The 12,405-nt window shown below is 49.0% G+C and overlaps 1 protein-coding gene across 1 annotated transcript; it reads left to right on the forward strand.

The window, feature by feature from the left end:
• The first annotated feature begins 7,028 nt into the window (after positions 1-7,028).
• TUFM (Tu translation elongation factor, mitochondrial) lies at positions 7,029-11,285 on the forward strand. Its single transcript, XM_012758943.2, has 10 exons — positions 7,029-7,177; positions 7,282-7,476; positions 7,908-8,074; positions 8,317-8,421; positions 8,507-8,671; positions 8,827-8,959; positions 9,043-9,147; positions 9,271-9,422; positions 9,531-9,650; positions 10,919-11,285. Exons 1-10 carry the CDS (start codon positions 7,135-7,137, stop codon positions 11,090-11,092), a joined length of 1,359 nt encoding a protein of 452 aa, XP_012614397.1. The 5' UTR covers positions 7,029-7,134; the 3' UTR covers positions 11,093-11,285.
• The last annotated feature ends 1,120 nt before the right edge of the window (positions 11,286-12,405 follow it).

The following is a 12,405-nucleotide window of genomic DNA, read 5'->3' on the forward strand; positions in this document are numbered from 1 at the left end:
TTAGTTTCTTTCTATTTATAGTAGAGACGGGGTCTCGCTCTTGCTCAGGCTGGTTTCGAACTCCCGACCTCGAGCGATCCGCCCGCCTCGGCCTCCCAGAGAGCTAGGATTACAGGCGTGAGCCACCGCGCCCGGCCGGTCCTCAAACTTTTTAAACAGGGGGCCAGTTCACTGTCCCTCAGACTGTTGGAGGGCCAGACTATAGTTTAAAAAAAATCTATGAACAAATTCCTATGCGCACTGCACATATCTTATTTTACTTTTTTTTTTTTTTTTTTTTGAGACAGAGTCTCGCTTTGGTGCCCAGGCTAGAGTGAGTGCCGTGGCATCAGCCTAGCTCACAAGAACCTCAAACTCCCGGGCTCAAGCAATCCTGCTACCTCAGCCTCCCAAGTGGCTGGGACTACAGGCATATACCACTGTGCCTGGCTACTTTTTTCTATATATTTTAGTGGGCCAATTAATTTTTTTCTATTTTTAGTAAAGACAGGGTCTTGCTCTTGCTCAGGCTGGTTTCAAACTCCTGACCTTGAGCGATCCTCCTGCCTTGGCCTCCCAGAGTGTGAGGATTACAGGCAGGTGTGAGCCACCACACCCGGCCACATATCTTATTTTGACGTAAAAAAACAAATGGGTAAAAACACCCACATGTGGCCCAAGGGCAGTAGTTTGAGGACGCCTGTTTTAGAGCTATGAGAAATAGAGATCATATAGTTTACATTCACTCCCAATTTATAGATAATGAAGCCGAGGCCCCAGAAGTTACAGTGACTCATCTTTATTTATAAAATGAACATGAATACAAAATTTGCTTTCCATTGAAAAGATCAGGAAACTTAAGCCCAACACAACTGCTCAACTGAAATGACTCAACAAATAATTCTTTCAACAAATACTCATTCTCGTAAGAGTTAGGCATTGTTTTTACAGTAAAAAGTAAGTTTTTACTGTCATGAGCTGGTAAGACAGGAAAAAAATCCCAGCAAACTAATAAGATAATTTTGGATATTTAGATGCTATGAAGCAAACCAAAGAAGACATAAGAGAGTGACTTAGGGACTACTTTAGATGGAAGAGGTGACATCTGAGGTGGGACCTGAATGTCAAGAAGGAGCAAGCTGTCCAGGCGCGGTGGCTCACACCTGTAATCCTAGCACTCTGTGAGGCCGAGGTGGGCGGATCATTTGAGCTCAGGAGTTGGAGACCAGCCTGAGCAAGAGTGAGATCCGGTTCCTACCAAACAAACAAACAAACAAACAAAATAGAAAGAAATTAGCTAGACAACTAAAAAAAGAAAAGAAAATATATAAAATTATGACCAGGCGCAGTGGCTCATGCCTCTAATCCTAGCATCCTAGCACTCTGGGAGGCCAAGGCAGGCAGATTGCTTGAGGTGAGGTGTTCGAAACCAGCCTGAGCAAGAGTGAGATCCCGTCTCTACTATAAATAGAAAGAAATTAATTGGCCAACTAATATATAGAGAAAAAATTAGCCTGGCATGGTGGCGCATGCCTGTAGTCCCAGCTACTCGGGAGGCTGAGGCAGGAGGATTGCTTGAGCCCAGGAGTTTGAGGTTGTTGTGAGCTAGGCTGATGCCACGGAACTCTAGCCTGGGCAACAAAGCGAGACTATGTCTCAAAATAAATAAATAAATAAATAAAAATAAAAATAAAAAAAATATATATATATAATTAGCCGGGCATGGTGGCACATGCTTGTAGTCCCAGCTGCTTGGGAGGCTGAGGCATGAGGATCGCTTGAGCCCAGGAGTTTCAGCTAGGCTGATGCCATGGCACTCTAGCCCCAATAACAGAGTGAGACTCTGTCTCAAAAGAAAAAAAAATAAAAACAAAAAAAAGAAGGAGCAAGCCATGGGGAAAGCGGCAGGGAAGAGCATTCCAGGGAGAGGGAAGAACATCTGGAAAGCTCTTGAGGTAGAAACAACTGTGGGATGTTTACAAAACAGAAGATGGCCAGTGTGGCTGGGGGCAGAGAGTGAAATGTAAGTTGCATTAAAGGGTTCAAAGAGGTGGGCAGAGGCCAGATTGCTCAGGCCTGTGAGCCTTGGGGAGGAGTTTGAATTATTATTTTTTTTTGAATAACTGCTTTATTGAGGTGTAATTTACCCACTACCTACCCCTATGAGATACAATTCACCCATCTGAACTAGGAGTTTGGATTTTATTCTATGTGTGATAAGGAGCCATTGAGGGAGGAATTCATTCTGATCCACATTTTAAAGACAGATCTGGCTGCTGTGTGGAGAATGGATTTGACAGGTACTAGGAACAAAAACAGAGCCCAGAGACCCAGTGAAGAGCTCCTGGGGTCACCTAGATGACAGACAATCCTAGATGGGACCACGGTGTTGACAGAAGTGGTCACGTTCAGGATACAGTTTGGAGAGATAACCACGAGGACTGGGGAATGGGTTAGCTATGGGGTGAAGGGCAGGGGGAATCATGGTGCCATGTATTTAGATGTATAAGGAGAGCAGGGATGTGTCTGACTGCAAATTACAGACAATCCTGACAGTCTGGCTTAAACATTATGGACATTCATCTCCTTGCATCCAAGCCGTCCAGTCTTCTAAGATGCTCTTCACTTTGCCCTCCTCTGGGTTTTGGCTTCCACATCAACTGGCAGCAAGATGGGCACAGTAGTTCCAGGTTCCCATCCAGATCGAGGAATATCCAGAGTCAGAAGGAGACCCATCTCTTCCATGTCTCCTTCGTAAGGGGGACAGTCCTTTCCTGGAACAACCACTTCCCACCACCGGCCCCCAAGCAGGTCTCTTACTGATTGCTGGCCCCAAACGAGTGACATACCCAACCCTCAACACATCCCTCTGCCAAGGAGAACTGGACCACCAGAACCGGACTAGACCTCAGGATCTCTTCTTGGAACTCGGGAAAGGGCCACCCTGAACAAAAATCAGGACCCTGACTATAGAAAGATACAAAAATGGCTTTGTTAAGTAGGAGCTCAAAGTGTCTGCCACATAGCAGAATCAACTGTTGGGGGAGCCAGAAGAAAGTGGATTTCAAGAGCATCTTTTTTTTTTTTTTTTAAAGAGTTAATCATTCTGCACAAAGAACTTTTCTTTATTTAACTCAAATCATATAAAATAAATTTTTTTTTTTTTTAGACAGAGTCTTGTTTTGTTGCCCAGGCTAGAGTGAGTTCCGTGGCGTCAGCCAAGCTCACAGCAACCTCAAACTCCTGGGTTCAAGCGATCCTGCTGCCTCACCTTCCTTAGTAGCTGGGACTACAGGCATGCGCCACCATGCCCGGCTAATTTTTTCTCTATATATTAGTTGGCCAATTAATTTCTTTCTATTTATAGTAGAGACGGGGTCTCGCTCTTGCTCAGGCTGGTTTCGAACTCCTGACCTTGAGCAATTCGCCCACCTCAGCCTCTCAGAGTGCTAGGATTACAGGCGTGAGCCACCGCGCCCGACCTTAAAATAAATGTTTGACAGAGAGAAATTCTCTCCTTCCCCAAGCAAATTCATAGCCTCCTAAAGTAACTTTTTTTTTTGGAGAAAGGGTCTCACTCTGTTGCCCAGGCTGGAGTACGCTGGTGCAATCATAGCTCACTGTAGCTTTGACTCCTGGGTTTAAGTGGTCCTCCAGCCTTAGCCTCAGCCTCTGAGTTGCTGGGACTACATGTGTGGGTCACCACACCTGGCTCCTGGCTAATTAAGTTTTTTTTTATGGAGATAGGGTCTTGCTTTGTTGCCCAGGCTGATCTTGAACTCCTGGTCTCAAGTGATCTTCTTGCCTTGGCCTCCCAAAGTGCTGGTATTACAGACCTGAGCCTTGCCTGGCTTCCACATTGTTTTTTACTTCCTTAGTCTCTCCCCCTTCACCCCTTGACCTTGTCCATTTGCTATTTTTCTATAGTAGCCAGCTTCTTTTCTTCATTTAACATTGCTCATAAATGTTTTCATGGGTGGCTGGCTCCTCTGGTCTCTGCAACTCTGAACCTACCCAATTAATATTGCACATAGTGGCTGAGTCAAAATTCATGCCAATATATCCACATACTGGATATTGGTGGCCATTCTACTCTCCCAGTGTAATAATATTGGTCACAGGTACAACTGGACATCTTTTGAAGAGACTGTCTATACCTGGGGAAATGCCCTGCTACCAGTCCTGCTTCTAACATCAAAGTTAGGGGGGTGGGTATATACATAATGAGTGAGATGTGCACCATCTGGGGGATGGTCATGCTGGAGACTCAGACTTGTGGGGGGTGGGGGGGAATGGGCATTTATTGAAACCTTAAAATCTGTAGCCCCATAATATGCCGAAATAAAAACAAACAAACAAAAAAAAAACCATCAAAGTTAGAATACGTCTCTCAGCCCCTTTGGTCACTGACATGATCTAGGGTTCTTCAACAAGACACATCCATGTGAGGCTTTGAGTCTGCCTGGCTTTGAGATTGGAGGAATGTGAAGTGACTTTCTTGATGCAGAAGTGGTTTCATTGCCACCAGAAATAGCTGTTATGAATGAGTCTAAATCCTGGCATTTAGTGTTTGGTGGCAGTGGCAGTAGCAGCAGTTTTGTTATCAGGTCAGATCAATTCTATGCCTTGGCATTATTTCTCCCATAGTTCTGTAAGCTGCCTAACACCCTTAACAAATTCCTCTTTGGCTTAACCCAGTCAATGTAAAATCTGTTATCTATAAATCAAGTCTCCTGATTAAGCCATTCACTATTATGGAGGATGCTACAGTCAACAGTCTAGACAATTGTCTCCCTTTGAACTCTTATTTGAGCACAGTGTTTCTCAAACTTCGGTCATTCATTCACCATCTTCCCCCAAATTTGCTATATATTCACACCACCCAGAATATTATCTACTAGCATTCTTTAAATTGATGTTTTAAAACTTGATATTTACTTAAGCCAGTAAGAAAATTTTTTCTAGCCGGATGCAGTGGCTCACGCCTGTAATCCTAGCACTCTGGGAGGCCGAGGCGGGCGGATTGCTCCAGGTCAGGAGTTCGAAACCAGCCTGAGCAAGAGCGAGACCCCGTCTCTACTATAAGTAGAAAGAAATTAATTGGCCAACTAATATATATAGAAAAATTAGCTGGGCATGGTGGCGCATGCCTGTAGTCCCAGCTACTCGGGAGGCTAAGGCAGCAGGATTGCTTGAGCCCAGGAGTTTGAGGTTGCTGTGAGCTCAGCTGATGCCACTCTAGCCTGGGCAACAAAGCGAGCCTGTCTCAAAAGAAAAATAATTTTTTTTTCTTGTTTTTTGAGACAGGGCCTCACTTTGTCACCCAGGCTGGAATGCAGTGGCACAATCATAGTTCACTGTAGGCTCTCAAGCTCCTGTGATCAAGTGACACTTGACCATTTATACCAGTATTTTTCAAACTAAGACACATTAAAATAATATGGCACCACTAAAACAGAAACTATTAGTTCAAATACTACCTCCAAAAACTAACATCTTGTTAGTAGCTAATAGTGTCTTAGGATAAAATCCCAGAAGTGGAGTGACTGAGGTACAAGACGAAAGAAAACCCTTTAAACTGTACTAGCCTTTCCTAAGAAGAGCTGATGAGTTGAGGGCCAGGAGGACAGAAGTCCTAGCAAGTTCCTCACTTTATCTGAGCAGTAAAATGACAGTTAAGTTATAGTATAGTGTAGTGTCCACATTTTTTGGAGTTTAGTCATGTTGGGTTCCTTAATCACCCTGCCAGTTTTTTCACCTGTAAAATGTGGGAAATAATAGATTCTACCACACAGAGAAGCACTAAGAACATCGACTGTGACTCAATATGAGTGCCTGATAAATAAAAGTTGAGAGTTCCCCATACACCTCTGAGTCTTAAAAGGCTGTGTGTGTATGTGCTGTATAGTTTCCTAGTCTGTGCCTAGATCGCACTGAATTGTAACCTCCAGAGGAGGTATCAGGGAATCTGTCATGGAAACAAACACTGTCAATTGAGTCTTAGGCTCTGATTAGTTTCGCAAACATAAATCAGGGTTAAACAGCTGCTATTATCACATTACGGTGATGTCAGGAAGTTGTCATGAGATGACAGATGTGAAAGTTAAGGGTCATTTACTAGCCTTGCACTTATTCAGTTAATGGACATTTATTGACACTCACTGCATGCTCCATCCTGTGTTAGGTGCTGGGACCACAGCAGGAACAAGACAGACTCAGGCTGCCCTTAAAGGCTCCCCAAGCTGGCCCCTCACTCTCAGTGTATCTGTAAAATTGGGTGAGTGGGGCGACCATCAAGGGAATTGCTTGATCATAGGCTGCTGAGGGACTACAGGAGTGGGCAGCAAAGCTGTCTTGGGGACTCTGGCTCTGTGAGGTCAAGCAGTACAGGGTCCCTGCAAGTTGTGGGCCAGATGGGCGGGAACTTGAGGGTCAATGACTGCGGGGCTTGGAGGCCCCAGGATCCCATCCCAGGCTCCTGCCCGGTTCATTTTCTCTCAGGGCCAGACGTCAGGATCTCCCTGTGAAATGGACACTACTATTCCCATTTTACAGATAGGAAAACAAAGGCTCAACGGAGAGATTTAAGTTACACTTCGACCCCACCCTCAAAAGGTGTCCAGGACCTGGTCCTACCTCCAGCAGCGGCACAGAGGACCGCGCAGTGAGTCGGACTCCAGGGTGTTTGGGGGCCTCTCCCTGCCGGGCCCAGAACGTTCTTTAACGGTCCGTGCCGGGGCCGCTCTGCCAGCTGGAGGCCGGGACCCTCCCTCTGGACCCCGCCGAGCCCCGCCTGGCTCCCTCCCCGAGCGCCCGCCGCCCCTGGAACTACAAGGCCCGCGAGCCTTCGGGGCGCTGGTGCATTATGGGACACTCCACTTCCCCCCGCCCCGGCGCCGCCTGAAAGAACTACCTCGCCCCGCCGTGAGGTCGGAGTGGGCGGTGGAAACGTTCTCGATTCGGCCCCGCCCGGGGACACCAGCGCCCCCTCCCGGAAGTCGGCGGAGAGGGCCATAGAAACTGGGGCTAGAGGTGCCTAGACGTGCCCTCCAGGTCCCTACTTCCGCCGGAAGTGGCTTCTAGCCGCAATTGCCCTTTCTCCGTTGCACGCGCAGGCTCCCGGTACCCCGTGTCCGGGGCGCGAGTACGAGCACAATGGCGGCCGCCACCTTGCTGCGCGCGACGCCCCGCCTCAGCGGTGAGGGGCCGGGGAGGGCGATAGCGGCTCAGGGACACGTGGGGTGGCATCGCTGGTATCCGGGGTCGGACTCACGCCTTGACTCCAAGCCTCTGTCCCAGCAGGTCTCAGCGCCGGCCCGATCCCACTGTTGCAGGGTCTGTTGCGGCCGCTGAAGGCCCCAGCATTGCCTCTCTTGTGCCGCGGCCTAGCGGTGGAGGCCAAGAAGACTTACGTGCGCGACAAGCCCCATGTGAATGTGGGTACCATCGGCCATGTGGACCATGGCAAGACCACACTGACTGCAGCCATCACGAAGAGTGAGCAGGCTTTGGGTGGGGCGTCCGGCGAGACCTGGAGCTGGGGAGGTGGGGCCAGCCAAGTGCTGCTGGAGGAGTTTATTGTGGGTGGCCCCAGGAGCCTGAACTCGGATGGTGGGGTTGATTGGAAGATGCAGAAGACAGATTTCCCCTGAACATGAAGAACTCTGATGCATAAATTGGGGGGCCCTGAATGGCCTCCCTCTATCCGTGGGGAATGCTCTGTAATCTGAGGCTTTACCCTGGAGAAGTCAGAGGGCAGCCTCTAGAGGCCCTCTAACATTTCTTTCTGACCCGCAGTTATCTCTGCAGGAAGTTAGAGATTTGAGGGAGACAGTTTATTTAAGAGGGGAGGGACCTGGGGGTGTGGCCTGAGTTCTGCCTCTAGCTCTGAAACTTTAGCTGAGAGGTGTGTTCTCTTTATCCTTTAGTTCTAGCAGAGGGAGGAGGGGCCAAATTCAAGAAGTATGAGGAGATTGACAATGCACCGGAGGAGCGGGCTCGGGGTATTACCATCAATGCAGCCCACGTGGAATATAGCACCGCCAACCGCCACTATGCTCACACAGACTGCCCTGGTCACGCAGATTACGTTAAGGTGAGGGTTGTTGTCAGGGACACTGGGTCATAAGCTGCTTTCTGTCAGGATGCTAGGTTTGGAGGGAAGAGGTTAAAGTATTCAAGATGTTTGGATATGAGATCATAGATTTGTGGCTGTGGCCAAAGTGGGTGAGAAGATGGAAGAAAAAGGGGTAGACCCTCAGTTTCTAACTGCTGCACTTGGCTAGATGGACAGGGAGCTGATCTAGGCTGAGCGTTTTCTTTCCTCCTCCTACCCAGAATATGATCACAGGCACTGCCCCCCTGGACGGCTGCATCCTGGTGGTGGCAGCCAATGATGGCCCCATGCCCCAGACCCGAGAGCACTTATTACTGGCCAAACAGGTACTTGGAGCCTGGGTAGGGGTGGAAAGAGAAAGGGGGAATTGGGCCACTCTGGATACTATGCGTGTCTCTTTCCCATCTACAGATTGGGGTAGAGCACATTGTGGTGTATGTGAACAAGGCAGACGCTGTCCAGGACTCAGAGATGGTGGAGCTAGTTGAGCTGGAGATCCGGGAGCTACTCAATGAGTTTGGCTACAAAGGGGACGAGACCCCAGTCATCGTAGGATCTGCTCTCTGTGCCCTTGAGGTGAAGGCAGGGGCTGGCTGGGGTTGGCCAGGGCTGCTGCTGCAGAGTATGGGGCTGGATGGGTGTCCAGAGCTCTGCTGTGTCTGGAGAATGGCTCTTGGTAAGTAAGAGGAGTAGAATGGAGATTTCAGAGTCCTGTCACCGTCTTCCAACAGCAACGTGACCCTGAGCTAGGCCTGAAGTCTGTGCAGAAGCTGCTGGATGCTGTGGACACTTACATCCCAGTGCCCACCCGGGATCTGGAGAAGCCTTTCCTGCTGCCTGTAGAGACAATTTACTCTATCCCTGGTGAGGACCGTGCTTGTTCACACTTCCTCTTCTTGAGTAATAGCCTAGCTCAGCGTCCCTGATGCTGTCCTGTTCCCTTCCAGGCCGGGGCACCGTGGTGACAGGTACACTAGAGCGTGGCATTTTAAAGAAGGGAGACGACTGTGAGTTCCTAGGACATAGCAAGAACATTCGTACTGTGGTGACAGGTATAGGAAGGAAGCCTTGGGACCCAGGGGCTGGCTCCAGGATGACCTTTCCCCTTGTGCCTTCCCTCTGCCTCAGACTCTCCTTCCTTGTCCCTTCTCCCTCCTTTCTCTCTTCCGCCTCAGGCATTGAGATGTTCCACAAGAGCCTGGAGAGGGCAGAGGCAGGGGATAACCTCGGGGCCCTGGTCCGAGGCTTGAAGCGGGAAGACCTGAGGCGTGGCCTGGTCATGGCCAAGCCAGGTTCCATCCAGCCCCACCAGAAGGTGGAGGCACAGGTGAGGGCACCAGGTGATGGTGGGCAGGGCCCAGCCACGCTGTCCTCTGCACAGAGGCAATGCTTGCAGCCAAGCCCAGCTCTACTGTCATTGCTTTATCTCCTCCAGGTTTACATCCTCACCAAGGAGGAGGGTGGTCGCCACAAGCCCTTTGTATCCCACTTCATGCCCGTCATGTTCTCCCTGACTTGGGACATGGCCTGTCGTATCATCCTGCCACCAGAGAAGGTACGGTGTGCGTGGGAAATGTGGAATGGAGGGGGCACTCTTCGTATTAGCTCTGTGCCTCATTCATGGTTCCAAAGATGTCATATGACAATCTGGGTGACTATTGCCTTGGTTGAAAGGGCTGGATGCTGCTGCTGTCAGTGAAGCTAGTAGTAGGTGGAGGGATATTGACCAGTCTTAGGGGGAATGAGTCCTCATCCAGTCTGTGCTAGGCTGAAGTAGGTTAGCAGCTTAGCTATACCAGCATTTGCCCACAGAAAGATTTCCTAGAAAAGGGGTCCTCTTGTTGAGTGTTTCACTGTCTATGAAAACTCACAGAAGCTCTATAATAAAGAGATTTGCATAAAGCCAGAATTTCCTAAGCTTTTTTTTTTTTTTTTTGAGACAGAGTCTCACTTTGTTGCTCAGGCTAGAGTGAGTGCCGTGGCATTAGCCTAGCTCACAGCAACCTCAAACTCCTGGGCTCAAGCAATCCTACTGCCTCAGCCTCCCGAGTAGCTGGGACTACAGGCACGCACCACCACGCCCAGCTGATTTTTTGTATATATTTTTTTAGTTGGTCAATTAGTTTCTATTTTTAGTAGAGACCGGGTCTCGCTCAGGCTGGTCTCAAACTCCTGACCTTGAGCGATCCACCTGCCTTGGCCTCCCAGAGTGCTAGGATTACAGGCGTGAGCCACCCCACCCAGCCCTTAAGCGTTTTAAATCATGAACATACCATAGGAGCACTCGTCACTGGTCCCTTTTACATTGTTTTGAATATGTTTGCATCTCCCTACAGCTGGGATAGATGGAGCTGCCCCCAGGCAGAATCATCACCCTGCTGCATTTTCCCATGACTCTTTTTTTTTTTTTTTTTTTTTTGAGACAGAGTCTCACTTTGTTGTCCAGGCTAGAGTGAGTGCCGTGGCGTCAGCCTAGCTCACAGCAACCTCAAACTCCTGGGCTTGAGTGATCTTTCTGCCTCAGCCTCCCGAGTAGCTGGGACTACAGGCATGCGCCACCATGCCCGGCTAATTTTATATATATATATCAGTTGGCCAATTAATTTCTTTCTATTTATAGTAGAGACGGGGTCTCGCTCTTGCTCAGGCTGGTTTTGAACTCCTGACCTTGAGCAATCTGCCCGCCTCGGCCTCCCAAGAGCTAGGATTACAGGCGTGAGCCACAGCGCCCGGCCTTCCCATGACTCTTAACCTGCAAGACAGTCAGCAAACAGTAAGAGTGAAGACACCCTAAAGGCCATGCATGATCTCTGTCCCCTCCAGGAGCTTGCCATGCCTGGGGAGGACCTGAAGCTCACCCTAATCTTGCGACAGCCAATGATCTTAGAGAAAGGCCAGCGTTTTACCCTGCGAGATGGCAACCGGACCATTGGCACCGGCCTTGTCACTGACACGCCAGCCATGACTGAGGAGGAGAAGAACATCAAGTGGAGTTGAGTCTGTGGTTCTGTGGTCCTCTGCCCCCGTTCTCTTGTATTTAGGGCTGCCTTGGCCAGTGTTCTCTCCTGCTTCTGGTGCCCTGAGGGCACGAGCTGCAACCTGGCAGTGCAGCTAGACGGACACTTCCCCTTGGTCAGTAGGGGTGGTCTGCCAGGTGAGGTGGGCCAATAAACTGTTCTGTGAATAGTAAGCCAGCTTTTGTGTCTGTCCTTTGTGTAAGTTGGAAGATGAAGGAATACAAAAGGCATTGAAGACCAGATGAGGAGCTTGTGAGAGCCCAGAGCCATTTTAATAGCCCATGGACTCTCCAGCAGCGAGAGTCCATCTCTAAGGTATAGGCTGGAAAAGCTGTCTTTAAAGCCACCATTAGGCCGGGTGCGGTGGCTCACTCCTGTAATCCTAGCACTCGGAGGCTGAGGCGGGCGGATTGCTCAAGGTTAGGAGTTCGAAACTAGCCTAAGCAAGAGCGAGACCCTGTCTCTACTATAAATAGAAAGAAATCAATTAGCCAACTAATAGATATAAAAAAATTAGCCGGGCATGGTGGCACATGCCTGTAGTCCCAGCTACTTGGGAGGCTGAGGCAGAGGGATTGCTTGAGCCCAGGAGTTTGAGGTTGCTGTGAGCTAGGCTGACGCCACGGCACTCACTCTAGCCTGGGCAACAAAGTGAGACTCTGTCTCAAAAAATAAAAAGACTAAAATTAACAAAATAAAGCCACCATTATTGCTACAACAACTTGAGAAATCTAGTCCAGTGAGCCTTTGTGATTGCCTAGTAGAATGCTACAGTAGGGTATTGTTGAACAGTCTCCTGGGAGATACTGGGAATGAATTTGGTTACCACCAGAGCCAGCATGGCCTGAGTTCAGGTGCCAAATGCACCTTAGGTCTTCTTTGAGTAGTTGCTAGGTCAGTGTCTAGTTACCTGTTTAAACTTTTTAGTTTTATTTTTTATTTTATTTTTTTGAGACAGAGTCTCACTTTGTTGGCCAGGCTAGAGTGAGTGCCATGGCGTCAGCCTAGCTCACAGCAACCTCAAACTCCTGGGCTCAAGCGATCCTCCTGCCTCAGCCTCCAGAGTAGCTAGGACTACAGGCATGCACCACCATGGCCGGCTAATTTTTTCTATGTATATTAGTTGGCCAATTAATTTCCTTTTTATTTATAGTAGAGACGAGGTCTCACTCTTGCTCAGGCTGGTTTCGAACTCCTGACCTTGAACAATCCGCCTGCCTCGGCCTCCCAGAGTGCTAGGATTACAGGTGTGAGCCACCGCACCCAGCCTTTAGTTTTATTTATTTTTTTTGA

Source organism: Microcebus murinus, chromosome 19 (assembly GCF_040939455.1).
Source record: "Microcebus murinus isolate Inina chromosome 19, M.murinus_Inina_mat1.0, whole genome shotgun sequence".
NCBI lineage: Eukaryota > Metazoa > Chordata > Mammalia > Primates > Cheirogaleidae > Microcebus > Microcebus murinus.